The sequence below is a fragment of the Halichoeres trimaculatus genome, unplaced genomic scaffold (genome assembly GCF_033239565.1).
Source record: "Halichoeres trimaculatus isolate MK-OKI-2021-1 unplaced genomic scaffold, fHalTri1.1 fHalTri1_scaffold_9, whole genome shotgun sequence".
In the NCBI taxonomy this organism is placed as follows: Eukaryota; Metazoa; Chordata; class Actinopteri; order Labriformes; family Labridae; genus Halichoeres; species Halichoeres trimaculatus.
Genome location: NW_027437188.1, coordinates 37,417,339 through 37,441,009, shown reverse-complemented (window position 1 = coordinate 37,441,009; position 23,671 = coordinate 37,417,339). Strand labels below are relative to the sequence as shown.

Here is a 23,671-nt window from a genome sequence, read left to right as displayed (position 1 = left end):
TTTCTGAAATTACATTTATTTTGCTAATTATTGAAATTATGGCAAACTTATGAAATACAAAACAAATAAAAGCAACTTATTGAAAAGCTTTATGTTTCTTTTTACAAGTTTGTCATTTTAATTTTTCTAAATTTATCACAAATAAAAAACTGAGACATTAAATGTACCATTTTATGAACACAAAAAGCTTCTTGGTGAGATAATAATTCACTACATTCTTACTATGTTTGTAATGTTAAACAGTTTTTTGTCTTATTTGTGAAGATAAAGTAGAGTATGTGTTTTGTGTAGCACTGAGCACTGACTGAGAGCATCTTGGAGGCGCTGGGTCTCTTCTTGGGGTTCCTCACCAACATGGCCTTCACAAAGTTATAAAACATGGACGACCTGCAGACGTGGGACAACGTGTTAGTGGCTTTTTAAACACAGGACTCTGGATCAGGTCATGATGCAGGAAGGTGTCTCTGAGTCTGGTTTACCATTTGGACTTGTCCTTCAGTTTGGGGGGCTGGTAGCCGCTCTTGGACATGAGGAAGAGGACCCTGCAGGAGGCGGAGCGCGGTCAGAGAGCGATGCTGAGAATGAAGTGTGTTTCCTTCAGCACAGATGTGTGTGTGTGTGTGTGTGTTTATCTGTGTGTGTGTGCTGGTTAAGTCGGCCACTGTGAGCATGAACTGGGCCGAGTGGGCGGTTGGAAACACTGATGTTTCCGACCAAACATGACAGAGACCGTCAGCTGAAGTCACGTACAGCGAGCGCCGCGTGTCAGTGACCTCCAGCTCCTGATTTCCCTCAGTCCCTGTGTCTGTGGGAGCACCCCCCTGAGTGTGTGTGTGTGTGTGTGTGTGTGTGTGTGTGTGTGTGTGTGTGTGTGTGTGTGTGTGTGTGATCCTGTCAGGGTGGGTCTGACGGTAAGGTGTGTGTCTGTCTGTGGGTGATTACCGCAGCGGGTGGACGTCAAACATCGGCGGCTGCAGCTCGGCCAGCTCGATGGCTGTGATGCCCACGGACCAGATGTCACAGAGCTCGTTGTAGCCACCTTTGATCTCCACCGCCGCCACCTCTGGCGCCATCCTGAGGATGAGGGGGGAATCATTTTTAATGCTCATTTCCAGCGAGCAGGGGGTCACGGGTCTCTTGATCCCCTATTTTAGGTCGTAGACTAAAAAGTTTGCAACCCCTGATAAAACTTAGACCGTACGTTATTTTTCCACCTTTTGGTTTGATAATCAGGTCATGGAAAGACTTATAGCTCTTACCAATACGGCGTCCCGATGAAGGACATCCGCCGAGCCAGAGTGGCTGTGATCTGAGCCGAGATCCCAAAGTCGGCTGAAAGACAGGGATGAAATATTTAATGAGTGGACAAACAATGAAACAACCAGTGAAGACCTGCTGATCTTTACGTAAACGATAACGTCTGTGTTCAGTTTAACAGGAGGGTGAAATCCTCCATCACTGAGGGGGAAGAAGAAACCTCATCATCGCTCAGCCTGACCGCAGTAAACAAAGTCAGAGCCAGATGGAAACAGCTCTGAGGTCAACGTCAGCCGTATTTCTACACGGCGCCGTCAGAAGAAGACGCGCTTTGAGTCGTCACTCTTGGGCCGAGTGAGTCATCAGAGCCACGCCGTACAGAGCGGAGACAAACATCCACCCACCCAGTTTGACCTCGCCCAGGTCGTTGAGGAGGATGTTAGCGCCCTGCAGGAGGAAGGAGAGGGGGAGATTAGACACACAGAAACACCAGGCCTTCGTTACCCACTCTCTGATCTTTGGCTGAGCCCACTCAGCGTGGAAATCAAACACCAGCTCGGCCTGAAGGTCGCAGCAGACGCTCGACTCTGGAGCTCGTTAGCAGGAGCTAATCTCCTGTTGAACCCATTTCATATGACTGATTTAATCCTGGACGCTAGCAGAGACGGACGGTCCAGTTCTCATTAAGGTCATAAAGGTCATAAAGGTCATAAAGGTCATAAAGGTCATAAAGGTCCACTTCACATCAACATGCAAAAAAACCACTAAAATAAGTTAAAAAAGTCAAAGACCCAAAGAGTCGAAGCAGGAAATGATCACCTTGATGTCTCTGTGGATTTTCTTCTGTGCGTGCAGGTAATCCAGACCCTGAACACACACACACACACACACACACACACACACACACACACACACACACACACACACATAGAGGGAAGGTCACAAACCTGTTGTAAATCTTTCAGTCCTTAGTTTTCCTGACTGAACACACCTCGTTAACCTTAAATAAAAAATTAGTGTTTCACTTCTTTATTTACTGGTGTGTGTTTTTATGTGCACTGTAAAAAAATAATAATTTTACAGGAAGTATTCAGTAATTTTTACAGGTTTTTCCTGTTTTCTAATAAAACAACACAACACTATAAGATTTACAGATATTTTCAGTAATTTTTCACTGTGAAAAAAAAACTAATTTTGTGATTTAAGATAAATTTTCTGTTTTTCAAAAATAGTATACAGACCTGTAAAATTACAAAAATTATTTTAAAAAAATTGTAAAAAAAAAACAAAACTGTAAAAAATCAGCAAAAGCACTGGCAGCAAAGTTCCAAGACAGAAACCGTAAAATTTAAAAAAACTGTAAAAAAGCAGAACTGTGTTAAATAAAATTAAAAATACAGTACTGCACTGTTAAAAAAATAAAATGGAATAAAAAATAAATAAATAAATAAAAAATAGTAAAAGCACTGGTAGCAACGTTTTCAGATGGCTACTGTAGAACTACAGTCAGACGCTGTAAAAACACAGAATGATGTGAACTAACTGTAAAAATGCAGGACTACGCTGTAAAAAAAAAAAAAAAAATCAGAAAAAAAAGGAAGGAAAAAAACGATAAAGGCACTGGCCGCAACTTTTCCAGATGGTTACCTTTAAATTACGGTCAAACACCGTAAAAACACAGAAATATGTGAACTAACTGTAGAAATACAGGAATGAAGTGTTATTTGATGAGTGGTGCAGTGTGAGCTCACCTGTAGCATCTCTCTGCAGATGTAGGCGATCTGTGGCTCTGACAGAGGACCCGTCACTGTGGACGACAAACAGTTTATGCTAACGTTTCAGAGCTGCTGTAGTCAGAGTCTAACTCAAAACAAGACGTGACAGTGAATAAATCCAAAGTTTACAGAGAAACTAAAACATTCATAAAGGAAGTTTCTTGTTTTATTTAAAATCGTCTCAGTTTGTTTGATGCTCTTTTAAACTCTGACTCTAAAGTTTGGTTCCTAACGTTGTTTTCATTGACAGGAAGCCACATGAAGCCCCGCCCCCTCACCGTGGTAGATGTCCTGCAGCGAACCTCCTCCACAGAACTCCATGCAGATCCACAGCTTGTTGGCTCTGCAGAGACAGACAGAAACACTGTGAGCTCCTCAGTCAGACATTCAGACACAGAGACAGAAACACTGTGAGCTCCTCAGTCAGACATTCAGAGACAGAGACACTGTGAGCTCCTCAGTCAAACATTCAGAGACAGACAGAAACACTGTGAGCTCCTCTGTCAAACATTCAGAGACAGAAACACTGTGAGCTCCTCTGTCAAACATTCAGAGACAGAAACACTGTGAGCTCCTCTGTCAGACATTCAGAGACAGAAACACTGTGAACTCCTCTGTCAGACATTCAGAGACAGACAGAAACACTGTGAGCTCCTCAGTCAGACATTCAGAGACAGAAACACTGTGAGCTCTTCTGTCAGACATTCAGAGACAGAAACACTGTGAGCTCTTCTGTCAGACATTCAGAGACAGACAGAAACACTGTGAGCTCCTCAGTCAGACATTCAGAGACAGAAACACTGTGAGCTCCTCAGTCAGACATTCAGAGACAGACAGAAACACTGTGAGCTCCTCAGTCAGACATTCAGAGACAGAAACACTGTGAGCTCCTCAGTCAGACATTCAGAGACAGAAACACTGTGAGCTCCTCAGTCAGACATTCAGAGACAGAAACACTGTGAGCTCCTCAGTCAGACATTCAGAGACAGACAAAGAGGAAACACTGACACCTTAACTTACCGAATGTAGCTGCCATAATACGCCACGATGTTGGGATGTTTGCAGCTCTTTACGATGATGATTTCTTGCTGGATGATAGAAAAATCGTCCTCTGTGGGCACAGAAAAAAGGAGGAGGAAAAAGACTTCGTTACTTTTTATTTTCAGTCTGAGTCAGTTCCTCCGCTATGGACTGAGACTTGTGCCGCCAGCAGCTGGTTTTAATTATTATTTTGAATTTGAAAAACATGATCTGAAACTTAATTAAATGGTTTCAACTTTTGCTCAGACATTTTCTTTAAAAGTGTTACTTGAAAATGTAACTCTTTGTTCCTTTAATTCAAAATAAAATAAAAATCATTGTCAACCTCACCAAGCAGAGCTAACGTAACATCACTCGCTATTTTATTGATAGACTCTCAAGTTTGAACAGACCACTGCAGAATAACTGCTGCACGTGGGTTGGAGACAACATTAGCACAAACACATTAACCTGCACGTTAGCCTGTGGCTCATGTTTTAGCCTGTAGCTCATGTTTTAGCCTGTAGCTCATGTTGTAGCCGTTAGCCCTTAATCAAACTTTTAGCTCATGTTTTAGCCTTAGACCCATATTTTAGCCTTTAACCAATGTTTTAGCCTTCAGCCTGTGTTTAGCCTTTTACTCATGTTTAAGCCTTAGCCTGTGTTTTAGCCTTTAGCTCACGTTTTGGCCTTTAGCTTATTTTTTAGCCTTTAACTCATGTTTCAGCCTCTAGCCTGCATTTTAGCTTTTAGCCCATTTTTTGCCTTTAGCGCATGTTTTAGCCTTTAGCTCATGTTTTAGCCTTTAGCTCATGTTTTAGCCTGTGTTTCATCTTTTAGTGAAAGTTTTAGTCTTTAGCCTATGACTAAGCTATTAGCGCATATTGTAGCCAGTAGCTCGAGTTTTAGCCTTTACCTCATGTTTAGCCTTTTACTCATGTTCTAGCCTTTAGCTTATTCTTTAGCCTTTAGCTCATGTTTTAGCTTAGACGTGTTGTAAATAATTTTGGTCCTGCTCGACCCGATCAGGAAGCTAAAGGAGAAGCATTTAGGAATAACTTTTGTTGGGGCTGATAATCTCATGTTAAATATTATTGTTCTTGACTTCATATCTTTTTAATTTGTTTTTTCATTTTTATTTTTTGATTTTACATGGAGTGTCTCTTGTCTCACATTAGCAATATATTTTATTTTATTTTAATTCAATTTAAATATTTAATTTCTCTGGACAGCGTTTTGGTCAACAGTGTCTGTTTTTAAAGTGCATAACAAAGTTTTTGCTATCACCGTAACGCTCTGTCTTTAAACTCGCTGTGTTTGTGGAGCGTGACTGCAAACAGGAGACGTGTTTATCAGGTCAGTGAGCGCTTTCAAGGTTTAGGTCAAGACATGAGCCACAAGTTTCCATCTGCTGCATGTGTGAATGTGTGACAGGAGGGTTAAAAATAGGTGAAGCTGTGAATAAAGAGGTTATGGTGCTGCGATGTGACTGAGAATAAATGCTTATAGTGCTGTCTGTATGCAGCGCTCATCAAAAACACACTGAGATCAAACTGTCACAGGTCAGGTTAGCCTGTTTTCCTGTGGGGCTGCAGGCTGAACGATGCTCGTTAGCTTCATGCTAACACCTGGTTTAAGGTTAAAACCAGGTCTGAATGTTCAGGATGTGAATCCAGCTCCAAACCAGAGGAGGAAGAAACGCTCACCTGGCTCCATCTTGATGACCTTGATGGCTGCCAGCTCTCCATTCTGCTTGTGGCGTGCCTGCACACACACACACACACACACACACACACACACACACAGCGTGGTCATTATTTGAACTCAGTGGTGTAACTCTTGTGTGTTTCGGTGGAGTTTTCTTCAGAGCTTCATTTGCATCGTTGCTGTTCAGATCAGTGGAGCTCAACCAGCAGTTCCTGCATCGCTCTGCAGCGTTAAGGAGACAAAAATACATCACACACACACACACACACACACACACACACACACACACACACACACACACACACACACACACACACACACACACACACACACACAGAAACACAGAAACACACACACACACACACACACAGAAACACGCACACAGTGACCTTTCAAAGTGTGGTGGCAAAATATGGTCTCACTTCTCTTTGTTGTTCACACTGTTTGTGAACAGAAACCAGGACTTCCTCCACGCTGATATTTCTGGACGAGTCAAAAGCTTTTTGGTTTGTTTGTTTCTCCGATGAGGACTGATCAGGGGCTGATAAACAAACTCTGAGTGTGTGGACGCTCAGAGACGCTACAGACAGGTTAGCTTTAGCTGGTTCTGATCATCAGAGAAACACGTCTGCACATCCACCAATCGTATCGATCCTTCACACTTCAACTCCTCTTTACCACTAAAGACGTTTTCTGTTAAACCAGCTTCAAATTTCAATGGAGCTCCAGACGATTCTGTCGTCAGTGAACGCAGCAAAAACTGAAATCTAAGCAGGGCTTGTGTCTTATGTTTGGAAAAATTGTCTTGTTAGACTTACATCACGGTTGCTAGGCGCTACCCAAGTAGCTGCCTGTTGCAGCAGCTCTCTCGTCTTTGTCCGTTTCTTGTAATTTTTTTGTCTCTTTTTCGTCATCTTTGTATTTGGAGTGGATCATCACTTTGTATGGTTCATTGTCGGTCACGGACACCAAACTTTTTGTGGCTTCGGCGATATTTTTTACTACTTTTCTCCTGTGTTTGTCTGGAGATCCTACATGTAACCATGGCTGCATTGTTTACATGCGAAATTAGCTGTTAGCAGCCTGTAGCATGTCAATGCTAACTAGTGTAGGGCTTGATGATTTCCCTCGAGCTGAGGAGGAGGAGGTGAGGACGACGTGCTGGTTCTCGGATGTGAGCTGGGAGGTGATGACGTGGACCTGTCCTTCCATCCATCGCTGTTGGGAACGTGGGATCTAGCTCCGGGGGATGGATGAGCTAGCTGTGCTAACCGAGCGGCATCGTGCTGTTCACGGACGTGGCTGACGGAGCTGACATCGGACACCGCGACACATCGGAGGAGCTTCACCTGCTGTGAGCAGACAGGATCCAGGAGACAGAGACTGAACAGACTGCTGGGGAGGCTCAGTCCTGGACCCTGTGGAGGTGGAGACTGGCTGGGCTGGAGAGTGGTGGACGAGTGGTGGACGGGATGTCGTCATCTAATTTCTTATGGACATTTTTGCACTGTCTATACTCTTTCTTACTTTTGTATTCTTAAATGCTGCGGTGACTCCTGAATTTCCCCTCGGGGATAAATAAAGTATAAGCTATTGTTCCAAGTTTCTTAATACTGGAAAAATGTTTTAAAACAAGAAATGAAAAAAGGAAAATTTGCTGTCCTCCAGGAATCATTTTGTCCTTAAATATTTTGAAATGAGACCGTTTCTGTTGCACCTGTCAGGTTATTGTGGCTCATAGTACGTCTGACAAAACTGAATCAAAGTGAGCTGAATGGAAGCAAAGTGAAGTGAATTAACCTAATCAAAGCTAATCAAAGCTAATTGAAACTAATCAAAGCTAATTGAAGTGAATCAAAGCAAATGTAATCAAATCAAATGAAACTGAAGCAAATTAAATCAAACCATAAGAGTCTTTATTGTCCATGGAGAAGGACATTTGTCTTTGGCTGTCCAGATCCAAACCGTGGCACAAACAAAAACAAGCAATCAGTAAAAAACAAGCAGAACAAAAATGGCTAAGTAAAAAAAGTTGAGCCCTCAGGTTAGATAAACAGGGGGTTTTAGATTTTCCACGTTATTTTTTAAAATCCAGAGGAGATCAAGCGCTTGCAGCTGTTGCTCCCAAAATAGGCACACACCTCAGATAATAATACAAAAATTGACCTCAACATGCCAAAATGTGCTCTTTAGCGCCACCTAGCCACACTAAAACAGCTCTAAATAGCAGTAGGAATGTTGTAGAGGGATCAAACCAACGTCAAAATGTTTTTCTCGTTGACAGACACCCCTGACCTGTCTCAAACAGGAAGCTGACAATTTGCTTTTCAAAATAAAATTAGGCCACATTTTTGTGCCCTCTACAAAAGTTATCTCCTCTTAGGCCATAAATGGTATCAGCTTGAAATTCGCTCAGATGACAGAGTGGGCCCTGCTTTACAAAAGCTCTGTATGAATTTGTTGTTTCTCAAACAGTTTTTGAATGGCGAGCCCTCAAAGTTGGTGAACCCCAAAGAAGCTCTTTCAGCTCCTCCTATTAGAATGAATAGGAGAGGAGCAGCAGTTAGGCCTCTACTCAAAAAAGTCAAAGTGGTACAGCTTTAAAAATGTCATGGATGGATTCCTGACAAAATTTACTACAAAAAATATCTGATTTTTAGAGAGATTTGGTCAACACTGTGGCAGCTATGAGGAGACGTTTCAAAGCGTCAGTTTCTCTCCTGAGAGGGCAGCAGTTGGTGATGATGTCACAATGACTGACAGTTCCGTGCAGCTGGTCATGTGACTCGCTGGAGGCGGGAAAATGGAATGTCTAACACACACACATTATAAAGGGAGGGAACCTTGACAGTGGAGGTGGGCGACAGAGCGATGATCCCACCAACGCTGCTTACAGCTTTTATTCACTTCGGCTTTAGACGCAGGAAAACCACTTGTTGGGTTTTTCATGTCTGTCTATATTGCTGTATAATGCTTTTGATGTTTTATAAGTTTTATTGTTTCTATAGTTTTTATTTTTCTGCCTGTTTTTCCTGTTAAAGCCCTTTGATAGGCCACTGGCTGTTTTAAATGTGCTGTATAAATAAAGCTGACACTGATAATGTTTGGTTTGACCTCTTTCTGCAGCAGTTACAGCAGCTCATGTCTATAGCATGGTGTTCATATACTTCCTAAGGGCTTAAATGCTAATGTTTTCACATGACTTCTGCAGCTAAGACAAGGACAACAGACTCAGTTTTCTTATGATGGCTCTGTTCTCTGGTACAGAGCTTAATGATGACTGATTTCATTTGCATTATGGGGATTTTTTTTTTACAGACGATTCAAGAAAAAAACCTGAAACCTCTTAAACATGCCACGCTTTTGAGTGTTTCTTTTAAAAGTCAGTGACTAAAAATAATCACCTTGAAGCAATGTTGAAATTTTAATGCTTTTTTTTTTCATTTCAAACAAATGGTATGGAGTAGTGAGAGTGCCAAATTACAAAAATAAATCTATAAAAGAAGAAAATAAATAAATGAATCAATAAATAAATTGTATAAGAATCTATAAAACAATAAATAAATTGATTAAAAAAAAAAAAGAATCTATAAATAAATAAAAAAATGAAGGAAAAATGAAATAATAAAGTATATAATAATCTTTAAAAGAATAATTTAAAAAATGAATCAATACATAAATTATATAAGAATCCATAAAAGAAAAAGCTAATAAAAGTATCAATATAAAGACAAATCAAAAATAAATAAATAAAAAAGTGCTTAATAAAAAATAAAGAAATATATGCACATATTTCCTTCGCTTTTAAAGTGACATTATAATGTGATTTAAATACTTTTATTTAATTTTCTTTATATTTATACTTTTATTAGCCTTTTATTTTAAGGCTTTATTCTTTGATTAATATCACTTCATATAGCTACTTTCCTTTTTTCTTTTTTTCTTTCTTTCTTTATTCATTTATTTATCTATTTATTTATTAAGCACTTTTCTAATAATTTTTTTTTATTTTTCTTCAAATTTCTGTTTCTTTTTTTTAGATTCTTACATAATTAGTTTATTAATTGAGTTTTTTATTTATTCTTTCATAGATTCTTATATATATATATATATATATATATATATATATATATATATATTTTTTTTTTTTTTTTTCATAGATTCTTTTATAATTTATTTATTAATTCATTTATTCTTTTATAGATTTTTTTTGTAATTTGGCACTCTCACTACTTCATAAAACGGCTCCAACATAAAAACTGTGTCAGTGTTTTTCTCTCGTGTCGCGCTCTGACAGCATGTAGACACCACGGATGTTATTCATTCAGAAAATCACGTGCAGTGAGGTGGATGGTTAAACTTTCCATGACAGTCACGTGTAGTGGAAACTCGATGAATCAATCATCAGCATGATGACAAGCTACTTGGGTAGTGTTTTTACTTTCACGTGTTCATTTGCAGAAATATCTGTTTACAGCTCCACAGACTGAGCTCAGACGATGACTCAGCACAGAAATTAGACCGTAGTTCATACATGACAGGACTGCCAGTCCACTAGCTTCAGAAAAAGGAAATATCCACTCCTCCTCGGTCCTCCCTGAAACCCTGAGCAGTCATTTGTGTACTCGGTCAGAGGGGGACGTTCAGAGAGGGACGCTCAGAGAGGGACGCTCAGAGAGGGACGTTCAGAGAGGGACGTTCAGAGAGGGACGCTCAGAGAGGGACGTTCAGAGAGGGACGTTCAGAGAGGGACGCTCAGAGAGGGACGTTCAGAGAGGGACGTTCAGAGAGGGACGCTCAGAGAGGGACGTTCAGAGAGGGACGTTCAGAGAGGGACGTTCAGAGAGGGACGCTCAGAGAGGGACGCTCAGAGAGGGACGCTCAGAGAGGGACGTTCAGAGAGGGACGCTCAGAGAGGGACGTTCAGAGAGGGACATTCAGAGAGGGACGTTCAGAGAGGGACGCTCAGAGAGGGACGTTCAGAGAGGGACATTCAGAGAGGGATGTTCAGAGAGGGACGCTCAGAGAGAGGTGTTCGGGCAGGGGTGAACTCAACCTGAGAGCCAGACCAATTTGCTAACTCAGAGTTTACCCTCTGTCCCCATGTAGGCCAAAAAACGGCCGTTATTTAAGGAGCTGAAAGAACCAGGATGTTAGCTAAGTCACGGTACACTCCTTCTCTGTGGTCAGACGTTGGAGCGTTACAGCTGAGCAGCTCACCGGTCGTAAAGGCCTCTCTGTCTGTGGCGGTCGTTAACAAGTCTGGAAATCAAACTGGTTCCTGTACTCTGTGAGCTCGATGTGTTAAAAACCTGAACTGATCTGATATGTCACCGGGTCTGGACATCTCAGGGGGAAATCCCTGCTCCCAGTTTACTCTGAATCAAAGTCAGAGCGTTTGACTGAAAGGAAAGCTGACGTAGGTATTTTAAAATTGGCGGCAACATCTTGAAAGTCGGCGTCTGACATTCAGAAGGCCGACGGTGGAAAGTCAGCACTCGGCGGTCACAGAGGAGGAGGTGGAGGAGCACAGACAGCTCTGACAGAGGAGCGAGGTGCTCTCTTCATCTGAACACGACTCTCCAACAAACTCATCTCACAGACTCACTTCCCTAAAACCACCACACGTCTCACTTTCTCCCACCGACAGACTCAGACACTTCTGCTTCGACCTCCGGAGTTTTCAGGACATCGATCTTTGAGATTCACTCTGCAGCTCGAGTCTAACGAGGGACAAACACTTTGGGTTTTGTTGCTGCTGACGCTAAAAATAAAAACCACACGATGTAAAGACTGAAGAGTCTGACGCGACACCTCGATTCAGGTCAACACACTGACCTCAGCCAACACTTTCCACTGGAGACACTTTCCACTGGACAAACTTTCCACTGGACACACTTTCCACTGGAGACACTTTCCATCAGAAGAAATAAACATGAGACAGAGAGTGTGACAACGACCCCACGACTCTGATCACACCAACTCCTCAGGTCAACATTTACGACCGAAATGTTTTAAACCATGTTTGAGCAGCTCAGGAGGAGTACACCCAGTTCAATGTTTGTGTGTAAATTTACACTAAATCATGTAACTAAAGAATATAGAGTATACTTTAACTGTACAGATACTCACAATGGCAAAACATGCTTTTCTCCCGATGAGGTTTTTGAGCGCAGATCCAATTTTAATTGCGATTCTTGGATGTTTCAAATTTTTCCAATTTTTAGTTCACTTTTTTCAAGACAAGACAAAATGAAAAAGTTAAATGATGATGTCTACAGACAGACATTTTTTAAGGATTTATTCAGAGGATCTGACATCACCACATTTTCCCTACCCAGCTTATAAACAAAGACTAAAATAAAGGGCTTAAATTACTATATATATATATATATATATATATATATATATATATATATATATATATATATATATATATATATATATATATATATATATACATAATTATCATTATTATGGTTATATTATATTATATTTATCCTAATATTACTCTGCATGGAGTCTACCTGAGCCATGAAAAGAAGATTAGAAAAAATATTAAAAATAAATTAAAGCAAATAAGATCAGACAAAGGAAATAAGTCTGCAGAGTCTAAAGCTTAAATAAAAATGTTTTTTTTTTTTTAAAGTGGACGGTGATGCGGCAGATCATTGTTGATTTTCTTCTCAGAGCAGGAAAAAAAACAAGTTTTTTTGAAATATTTCATTTTTCAGAAAGATAAAAAGTTGCAAAGCATCAAAAGAAAAGTTATTTATGGAATTACCAAAACAACAAAAACAACAACAACAAACAAAAAAACAAGTTCATAGTTTCATGCTAAACCCTCGGACATGAAACTGGTGTAATCATATCTGTGACTAAATGATAAAATCAAATATTTGAAAATAAATAAAAACATAAATTAAAAAAATATTTTTATGCCCTGAAAAAAGGAAATAAATTAAAAAACTCTTCTGGAAAAATCTAAACGCAGCCTTTTTTATCTCCTGTATCAGAGGGTCAGAGGTGGTGAGTGGTCGACAGTCTAAGCTTTTCTCTGCCTGTCATTTCTCTGTTTTTTTTTTATTTGACACATTTTATTTTCTTCTTTAACACCGACCTGAGTTTCCAACAGTCACACCGTGCTGCTGTGAAGATGTGTTATCTTTGTTTGCTGTTAACCAAACGTTGAGCTGCAGAGCCGACCGCAAAGACGATACTCCAACAGAAAAAAAAAAACAGAGCAAAATAAAACAAACCGAAAGTTATTGTTTACAGTCACATGAGGTTAAAATTATAAAGCTTTGAGTTAAAAAATTAATGAAAGTAAATCCTGCTTCCTGTTTTTCCTGTGTGGTCAGTAATAACAAAAAACAGCGTGGTGTTTGTCGGGGGTGTGAAAGGACTCAGTGGTTGAGCAGGACCTGCTGCTGGAGCTGTGCAGGCTGAGCTGCCTGTGAAAGCATGACCCACACCCAGAGACTACAGTCCTCCTGCAGTGGTTGCTGGTGCAACGCCAGACCCTCTGCTGAGTGCAACCCATAGCCTGTATACAGAGTGGACAGCGTGACTCCAACATTTATCATCGTACGGTTTTGAAGCACACACAATTCCTCCGTCACAGGCACAGACATTGTAGCAGTTTGCAGCCAGAGTCTGAGCAGTCGAGACTGTGAGGGATTCTGGGAGAATCTGAGTGGAGCTGGGTGACAAAAATAATGATTATTTTTTTTCTTTGGAGAGTCTAATCACTTCCTGACTCTACCTCCAGACATATTTTACAAATCCCCGAAAAAAATACATGAGAACATCAGCTGACAATCATCATTAAACGTTACGTAAAACCTCGTTTTTAACCTTGTATAACTAATGAAAACAAAACTTTTCAGAAAAAAGAGGACTTGGATACAAGACAGCCAAATGATATCTTCAAATCACCACAACAATCAGACGTGAGAAACATTTCTACCAGGTGTTTTAATTTTTTAAAGTTTGACCACAGCCCATCTGGAATGACTGGGGAGGTGGATTTTTAAACCTATACTGCAGCCAGCCACCAGGGGGAGCAGTTTCTGTGGAGACCTCACTTCAAGCTGAGCAAGATGACGTCCTTTTACAGTCTATGGTACAATCCCATAGTTCTCTCTCACTGGTGTCTTAGAAAAAACTGATTTCAGCCTCTGAAACGCTTCGTTTTAGCTGCTGTCTCTTTAAAGCCCGTTTGGATCAGTTCAGTTTGGTCCGGGTTCGATCAGTAAAGCCTGATCCTGTGTCCTTCTTGGTAGGTGGCGTGTAAGCCGGATGCTGATAGCCGTGTCAGCTACATAATAGTGTGACGCCATCGCAGTTCTCATTAAACCACATTATACCCTGCTAATAAAAGTGGACTGGAGGTTTAAACATGTCAGGGTCATGTGTTGTTCTTAGTTACCGCTGTCACACAGGAAGTGACCATTCTTTCCACCAATCACTAGACTACAGTGTTTCTAGCTCCACCTTCTGGGGTTGGATTGGTTTAGTCTGTCACCCCAACAGAAGGGAACCAGAAAGTGGGACGGTACGGGTCGGTGACTTGAGGACCTGTCCTGGTTTTAGTCAAAGAAATGCCACAAAATGCGCGCTGTACTGAGACGGACTGAACCAAACCGCTTGATGGAAATGAAACGGGCTTGGGAGAATAGGATAGAATCTAATAGAACTCAAAATAAAAACATCCCCCACCCTAACCACTTTTAAATCGCGTCTTAAAACTCACTTTTATTCTTTGGCTTTTAACTCAGCATGAGAGATGTGTGATCCGTGTCCTTTTATGTCTTTTATGGTCTTAACCCCTTTTTTTATGACTCTTATTTGTTTTCTATGTGTTATTTAAATTGATTTTATTTCTTTTATTGATATTCTCATATGTTATTTTAACTGTGCAGCTCTTTGGTGAACTTAAATGTTTTTTAAAATGTGCTATATAAATAAAGTGGATTAGATTGGATAGAAAAGCTCTTCTATTCACTTCTATTCAGTGGCACTTCCTGAGGCTCCCTGACCCACAAACCTCCTTCACTCTGATTGGCCGGCCTCCTCGAGGCCTCCAACAGACCTTTGTGTTTGTGGTCCACCCCTCATGTGATGACCTCATCATTTCAGCAAGTGTCATGGAGATCTCGTGAAGATCTCGTGAAGATCTCGTGAAGATCTCGTGCAATTTTAATAACGTTTTGATCAGTTCAGAGACAGATTCAGGGATTTCTACAACATTTTAATACATAGAGGTTTGAAAACCTGCACATGCTCAGTCTGAACATCCAGGATTGTGACTTCCTATCTGTGTTTAGAGTCTGAGAAAGCAGAGCACCCCCTCTTTAATCAGACACACACATGAAACACACATGACACACTCACAACAAGAGTCTCTGTCCCATGTTCGGGTTAAATGATTCGACCTGAGAGGAAGTGTAGTCACGTTTACTGTCAGCTCACGGCTCAGGTACATGTGGGTTTTCTTCGACATGACAACACGACATTTCTAGTGAACCTGAGACGTTCAGATCTGCAGAGGAGGTCAGCACTTTGAGGAAACAGAGAGCCTGAGTCACCTGAGAGGAGCACCACGAGGAAACAGGTGAAAGAGTCAATGTGTGTGTCTGTGTGTGTGTGTGTGTGTGTGTGTGTGACATCAGAGAGGTCAGTGAGAGGAAAGACACCCAACAAGTAAACAACCAAACACACAAAGGAGTCAGACCCAAAGTGAAAGCCACAGAAACGTTTCCATCTTTAGCCGAGTGTGTGTGTGTGTGTGTGTGTGTGTGTGTGTGTGTGTGTGTGTGTGTGTGTGTGTGTGTGTGTGTGTGTGTGTTGTCTGTTTATTCTCATGTGGAGGGGTCTTTCCTTTCATCGACCTCTGTAACACAAAGCTCACCCGTCACCGTGACCAGAGTCAAACCTGAGGCTAAAAAAAAAGAGTTTCACTGCAGCGCCGAGTCGAGCTCAGCAGAAAACAGACTCAGAAAAAGACTCGCTGAGACGGACTCGCTGAGACGGACTCGCTGAGACGGACTCGCTGAGACGGACTCGCTGAGACGGACTCGCTGAGACGGACTCGCTGAGACGGACTTACTGAGACGGACTCGCTGAGACGGACTCGCTGAGACGGACTTACTGAGACGGACTCGCTGAGACGGACTTGATTAAAAAAGGTCAGAGGAAGCAGGTTCCTCCAGCAGAGGGTCAGATCAGAGTCCTCCTGGAGATTAAATCCTCCATCTTTCTGCTAATGAAGCAAACATCAGCCTTCCTGTTTGACCTGACGCTGATTTCTCTCCTCACACCGTCCCTAATCCTCCATTTCTCCTCGACAGGAGACACAAACCATCAAAACCATCAGGACTGAGCCTGAACCACAGTCCACCTGCTCCATGTCAGCACACAGACAGGCAGACTTCAGCTCCTGATGGTTTCAGCCCAGAAAAACTGATGTCAACAAACCTCAGAAAGGCTCACACTTCCTGCCTCCTCCAGACGCCATCATGGCAGAGAAACACCCAGCACCAAGCAGCCTCCAGCTTTACCCCCTCAGACTGGATCACAGCAGAGCTGGTTCCTGTTCTGGTTTCAGTCCCTTTAAGGATGTGAACGCTTCAGAAACTCTTGGGTCAGTCTTTAAGTTTTCCCTGGTGGTCCCTCCTCTGCTCTGACGACACAGACTAAACATTTCTCACCATCAAATCACCACAGAGGCTAAATTATTAAAACACCTGGCTTATCTCAGAGGATTCAGCTGATTCTGTTGAATCAGTCATTAAATACCCACAAAAACAAATGAAATCAGTCATCATTAAGCTCTGTACCATAAAAAAGAGCCATCATTAGCAGATTCAGCTAATTCTCCTGACAAAAAGGAACGGTGGACAAACCACCAGAAGACTCACTCCATCTGATGTTTCAGGATCAGGATTTGGAGAAAATGAAGGTCAACGTTTCAGATCCGTCAGCTGTTTTAACCATTTTTGCCTCCACTCATCATTAATTATCAAACCAGGTCATAAAACCAGCCCTACATGTTGTCCAAAGTAGGGCTCTGTATTGCTAAGAACCTCACATTTCCATTCAATTCGATTTTGATTCTTTAGGTTGCGATTCGATTCGATTGGATTCGATTTCTGTTTAGATTCTTTAGGCCACAATTTGATTCGATTTGATTCGATATCGATTTTGATTCTTTAGGTTGTGATTTGATTTGATTCGGTTCGATTCAATTCGATTCAATTCAATTCAATTTGATTCGATTATGATTCAATTTCGGTTCGTTTTTGATTCGATTTCGGTTCGTTTTTGATTAGATTTCGGTTCGACTTTGATTCGATTTCGGTTCAATTCTTAAGGCTGCCATTCGATTCGATCCAATTTGATTTCTGTTTCAATTCTTTGTTTCACAATTCAATTGGATTTAATTCGATATCTATTTGATTTCAATTTTGATTCTTTAGGTGGTGATTCAATTGGATTCGATTTGATTAGATTCAGTTCAATTCAATTCAACACAATTTGATTTAATTCGATTAAATTCAATTCTGGTTTCAATTCTTTAGGTCACAATTCGATTCGATTTGATTAGATATCGATTTTGATTCTTTAGGTTGCAAATCGCCTCAATTGGATTGGATTCAATTCAATTCAATTCAATTCAATTCAATTCAACACAATTTGATTTGGATTCGATTCGATTCCATTCTATTCCATTCTTTAGGCTGCGATTCAATTCAATTCGATTTGATTCCGGTTTTGATTCTTTAGGTCACCATCGGATTCAATTTGGTTACGATTTGATTGTGAATTTGATTCAATTTGATTCAATTTGATTCAATTTGATTCAATTCCATACCATTTTCGATTCGATTTCGATTCGATTGTTTAGGTTGCAATTTGATTTTGATTTGATTTCAAATCAATTCGTTTCGATATTGAATTTAAATACTTCGATTATTGATTTTCATGCCCCATGTGAACATATGTGGTATGTCACCACACCTTTGAGAGCAAAGGTCAGACTTCTGGTGTGTTGTGTGTTTGGACGTTTTAAAAAAAATTTCACCTGTTTTTAGCTGAAAAAGTAGGAAAGTATGTTTCCTTGGATGATAAAATGATGTGATGGCTGAGCATCACAAACCAGTTAAATTAACATTAGAGTTAAAATGTGGGATTATTCCTTTAAGGTCTCTGGTCACTTTAAACAGACAGGAGCTGGTTACAGACTGAAAAACAACTTTCTTTGTTTTTTTCTTGTCTAACCTCTTAATGTGAATAGTTTTTATCTGGTTTAGTGTTTTTCACTCATTATGCTATTTACTGCTGACTTTATTTATTAATCGTTTGCCTATAAATTATTTTATTCTAGGATCCATTAACGTCTTATTTTCTTACTGCTGTATCAAATGAAGAGCAGAGGTGACGCCACATTTCCCTCTGAGATTAATAAAGTTTTTATGATTCTGTTTTTCACATCCTGAACCATCTTCACCTTCATTTCATAGTAAAACATGAATGCACACACACACACACACACACACACACACACACACACACACACACACACACACACACACACACACACACACACACACACACACACACACACACACCGAAAACCACACAGTACCAGCAGAAAACAGAGTTAACTCGACTCTGCAGGCGGCTCCTGAGTGTTTCCCCTGCTCGTTTATCTCACTTCTTCATTTTGTGTGTGTGTGTGTGTGTCTCTCTCTCTCACACACACACACACTCCAGGTGCAGCCTGCAGCTCCTGTGCGCTGCAAAGCGTCGAGCTGCAAACTGAAGCCGAGCAGCGTAGGCCACATCTGACAGATCTGATAAGAGCAGCGTCACTCTGAGCGTTCAGTCAAACTGAGTTAATTCAGCTTCTGGAGAGTTTAACGTCCTGCTGCAGAGAGTCACACCAACCATCAGCCAGTCACAGAAAATAAGAGACAACATCTGACGAAGAGCTCAGAGAAGAGAGGCTGGAGTGGACAGATTGTGTTAGAGTAGAGAGGAAAGACGTCTTCACAGAGCGACCTGCACACCTGATCATATCTGAGTCTGTCAGAGTCTGTCAGAGTCTGTCTGAGTCTGTCTGAGTCTGTCTGAGTCTGTGTGAGTCTGTCAGAGTCTGTGTGAGTCTGTCTGAGTCTGTGAGGGTTGGAGCTGATGTTTACTGAGCGGCCTGTCAGCGTGAGTCACATCCACCTCACAGAGATGCTCTGACATCTACTGGTTTTTATAAATATCCCCAGGATGGTCCCATGGAGGGTCAGTTTCTGCAGAACCAGCACCTCCTCTGGGTCACGACCTGGGACAGCCCCTGTTTCACACACAGCACAGGAAAGCTAACAAGAAGCTGTGACGTTAACACAATGAACGTGTCAGCCCTTCCTCACGGGACCGGATCAAAACCAAAACCAGAGGGACCATCAGTCAGCTGGAGCTCAGCTGACGACCGACTGATCTTTAACAACTCACTAAAGCAATGAGGACTGAAGGCTGCTGGTGCTAGCTCTGCTAGCTTTAGCCACACTGTATAATACTAACTGACTGAACCGCAGAAGATGCAGAAAACAACTGAGGAGGCCTTTGTGTCTTTTCCTTGTTGAGTGAATGTCTCCTCGGTCGTTTCCTGTCCCTGCACTCAAAGTTAGATGACCATCCTGAAGTTTGGACTGTTGTAACAAAACAAAAAGTGTTTTTAATCTATTTTAGGTGTTTTAAACCACAAAACCTCCAAATAGAAGACACCACTGCTCTCCTGGGCTCACGATCTTCCCGTGTGTCACTTTTGGTCGCTCTTTTTTATCCTCCACCATCGTCGGCCGCTCTGAATGAAAACGAACAATCAGCACGAAGCCAGAGCTGACGAACACAGGAGCCCTGATCACAACAGCTTCTGCTTTGTGTCATCATGCTTTATGGCTGGAGACCAAATGTTTGTTAAGGTCAGCAGACTCTTCCTGCTTAGCTGGAGTTATATAGTTAGTTAGTTAGTTAGTTAGTTAGTTAGCTAGTTAGTTAGTTAGTTAGTGCTGTGAGGAGCCGCTTTATTTATGTCCCTGAAAAAATCCTTTCAGGTGTTAATGAGTCTGAATGATTAAATCTGTTCAAAGGCTAAAAACACAGATTTATTTCAGCGTCTAATTTTTATTGTGGCTACTCTGCATTAAAAAAAAAAGTATTTTAAAAAATAATAAAAATAATAATAATTTTTTGGTTCCCAACACTAAATTAAAAAAAAAAATTCTGTTTCTCAAAAATAGTAAACAAAACTGCAAATTTACAGAAAATATCTATAAAATAAAATTCTGGATGTTTTTTTAAGTATTTTTTCAGTATTATGTATTTTGTTTATTTCTCATTTTCTAATTTAAATAATCCATTTTAATCTTTTCTGCTCTCTTAAATCGAGGTCAGATTAATGTAAAACGACAATAATTATCCGTAACTACATTTGTAGCTCTTTTCATCAGGGTTTGTGTCCATACTAATAATCTAATGTTATTAACTGGAATAAGCAGGTAACTCTTATTAGTTTTATGAACCGTATGCAGCTGCGCCCTGTTCCCTCCTCACTCATGGTTGCAATAATGGTCCCACTTTAACAATGAACTGTTCTTTGATTAATGACAGATTTTTAAAACAAACAAAAAAAAACTCTAAACAGATCAAACTGCTCCTCTCCTCGAAACACGTTCCTCTCATGCGTCACTGGTCACTTTGTCATTCAAGAGTTTGTTTTCTTAATTTCCTTTTTCCCTGTTATTTCACAGAAAAGTCATTTTTTTGTGACAGTGCTTGTAACCGTGAGTGAGGAGGGAATACTGTGGATATAAGACCCTGCTGTGCTCCATGGCGTGGACCAGCTTTCTGTGCTCCACAGCACGGACTAGCCATCTGTGCATAATGGTGTGGACTGACCGTCCAGGAATTTTTACAGTGTGTTTTGTGTTGTGAAACAAGACGGGTTGACGGGCTATAACATACTGTGAAATTTTAAAATGCAGTTTAAGAAAGATTACACAGCTGGTTCATGCAGTGTCGCAAAGGTTGCCTGTTCCCCAGCAGAGTCTGGTATTCACAGCGCTCTCTCTTCACTTACGGTTACAAAACGCCATGGCAACAAAAAGTGTTTCACTGTAAAATTACAGGATTTTTCTGCACAACTCTTTGCATTGTCACTACACTGAAGGTGTTTGTGATAATTAAGGAAGAATCTGTTAAAAACTGGTATTTTCCTGCAGAACTCTTGATGAAAATTTCTGTAAATAAAATGTATTTGCACCTTATTAGAATTAGGATATTTAACTTTATAATTAAAGGTTAACTTTTATTATTAACCTTTAATTACAGGTTTTTTTAACAGTGTGACTTTGTTTAATGCCCAAACACCCGCAGAGTAAACGACTGTTATCAGTACAAACATCAGATCTGCTCCGAATGAGCCTGAAAGACGCAGCACCTGTTCACGACCGAGTCGTCCAGGTGCAGAGGAAGGTGTTACAGGTGTTACAGGTGTTACAGGTGTTATCAGAGCTGTGTGCTTATTTAACACTGAGTGTTTCCTTCACACACGGTTTATTCAGGAAGTAAAGATGAAACCTACTTAGAAACGAGTAGATTATTTTTTTACAGTGTGTGTGTGTGTGTGTGTGTGTGTGTGTGTGTGTGTGTGTGTGTGTGTGTGTGTGTGTGTGTGTGTGTGAACAAAGTGGACCTGTAGCATTAAAAACACCTTTGATTGAAGCTGATGCTGACTGCCCCTCCTCCTCCTCCTCCTCCTCCTCCTCCTCCTCCTCCTCCTCCTCCTCCTCCTCCTCCTCCTTGCTATGCTTGGTTGTCCGACACGTTGAACCAGCTTCTATTTCCAGCACAAAGGCTGACGGTTACGTAAAGGAAGCTCCAGCTCGACGCCTCAGCGCGCAGAAATGTTGTTTGGGGACATGCCATGATGGCAGCAGACACAGCGTCAGTTTGATGAAAGCGTAATCCACCTCGAGCGTCCAACATCTGCTGCTCTGTTCAACGTTTCAGAGTTTGTTGATTCACTGTGTTTCTCAGAAACAAACCTGAGCAGGTGAAGACTTCAAAGCTCCAGAGATAAGGACAAGAAGCTCTGAGCCTGTAGTACTACAGAAATCTGACTCATCTCTCTGACTGAGTCACCCACGGAGGCTGATCCTCTGCCTGTTTTCTCAAACTAAAGATTGAATCACTCTGCTTCTTCCTCATCGCTACAAACACAGGTTTGGGTCTGAATAAGGTCAGCTCAGTCACAGACAGTCACAAACACTCAGAGTCTCATTTTGCTGCTGTTTGTGAGTGCAGCATCTGCAGCGTCTGCAGGTCGACCTCAGCTTCACACAGAGAGGCCTCGTGTTTGTGAGTTTGTGTGCACGGCTGTAAGTGTGAGTGTAGAGGAAGGAGGCCTTTGCAAATCAGCGTTCCCCTGTCACAGCGGGGTCTACTGACCTGTTTAGAGGAAGTGTGCTCACTCTGCAGATAACCTGCTTTGCATCAGTCACAGTTACTGATCAGCGCCTCATCAGACGCTCTGCAGCTGAGGCTGAGGAGAGAAAAGCCTGATTTCTCCTGAGCTGCTCCTGAATGAGCCACAGAAAGTTAACAGAGAGTGAAACGTGATGATTAAACAAAGCCAGAGCTACATGAAGAGCTAAACATGGCTGTTTCTTACTAACAGGAGGAAAATCCAAAATCTTGAAAATCAGACAAATCAGAAAATAAAACAGAGGAGCTGCCTCAAAAAATCCAGTTAGTTGGTTTAGATCAGAGCTTTGAGCTTTCAGACGACTGTGAACTACTGCATCAACAGGTAGCTGCTTTTTTAACATTTCCTGTTGGTTATAAAATCTTTAATCATGATATTTTGTGGGTAAAACACTTAGAGGTATCTCTGAGAGGACGGGACAGACAGGAACTGAGCCACAGACAGAGACCAATGAGACTTGGTTTGAGTTAAGAAAGATAAACAGGAGAGAGATAGAGCACAGGGTAAAACACTAGCTGAAGGCTTAAACACAAGGTACACGCTAAAACATGAGCTAAAGGCTAAAACAAATGATAAAGACAAGCTAAAGGCTAAAACACAAGCTAAAGACAAGATAAAGGCTAAAACACAAGCTTAAGGCTAAAACACAAGCTTAAGACAAGCTAAAGGCTAAAACACCAGCTAAAGGCTAAAACATAAGCTAAAGGCTAAAACACCAGCTAAAGGCTAAAACATAAGCTTAAGGCTAAAACACAAGCTAAAGACAGGCTAAATGCTTCAACACAAGCTAAAGGCTAAAACATGAGGTAAACGCCAAAGACAAGCTAAAGGCTAAAACACAAGCTAAAGACAGGCTAAAGGCTAAAACACAAGCTAAAGGCTAAAACACAAACTAAAGGCTAAAACATGAGCTAAGACTGAGACATAAGCTAAGAGCTGCAACATGAGCTAAGGGCTAAAACAAAAGTCAAAGTCTAAGACACAAACTAAATGCTTAAATACGAGCTAAGGCTAAAACGCAGGCTAAAATCTTTACCATGAGCTAAAAGCTAAGACACAAACTAGAATCTAAAACACAAACTAGAATCTAAAACACAAACTAAAGGCTAAAACATGAGCATAAAGGTTGAGACTTAAGCTGAGGGCTAGAATGTGAGCTAAAGGGTTTAATTTGAGCTGAAGGCTATAACATGAGCTAAAGGCTTTAACACAGGCTAAAGGCTGAAAACAAACTAAAGGCTAAAATACAGGCTAAAGGCTTAAACAAGGGCCAAAGGCTAAAACACGGGATAAAGGCTGAAACACAAGCTAAAGGCTAAAACATGGACTAAAGGTTAAACAATGAGCTAAAGGCTTTTTTTTTCTCAAG

The 23,671-nt window shown here is 41.0% G+C and overlaps 1 protein-coding gene across 7 annotated transcripts in view; it reads right to left on the bottom strand.

The window, feature by feature from the left end:
- Positions 1 to 23,671, bottom strand: part of map4k1 (mitogen-activated protein kinase kinase kinase kinase 1) — a 44,323-nt gene that overhangs the window by 10,544 nt on the left and 10,108 nt on the right. For all 7 annotated transcript variants that reach the window (XM_074679419.1, XM_074679418.1, XM_074679420.1 and 4 more), the window contains 10 exons: positions 5,759 to 5,816; positions 4,053 to 4,143; positions 3,311 to 3,375; positions 3,009 to 3,064; positions 2,077 to 2,124; positions 1,662 to 1,704; positions 1,260 to 1,332; positions 943 to 1,074; positions 480 to 542; positions 306 to 387 (listed from right to left, as the gene is read on the bottom strand). In XM_074679419.1, the coding sequence (XP_074535520.1) occupies positions 306 to 387; positions 480 to 542; positions 943 to 1,074; positions 1,260 to 1,332; positions 1,662 to 1,704; positions 2,077 to 2,124; positions 3,009 to 3,064; positions 3,311 to 3,375; positions 4,053 to 4,143; positions 5,759 to 5,816 (711 nt within the window). The remainder of the gene's footprint in view (positions 1 to 305; positions 388 to 479; positions 543 to 942; positions 1,075 to 1,259; positions 1,333 to 1,661; positions 1,705 to 2,076; positions 2,125 to 3,008; positions 3,065 to 3,310; positions 3,376 to 4,052; positions 4,144 to 5,758; positions 5,817 to 23,671) is intronic.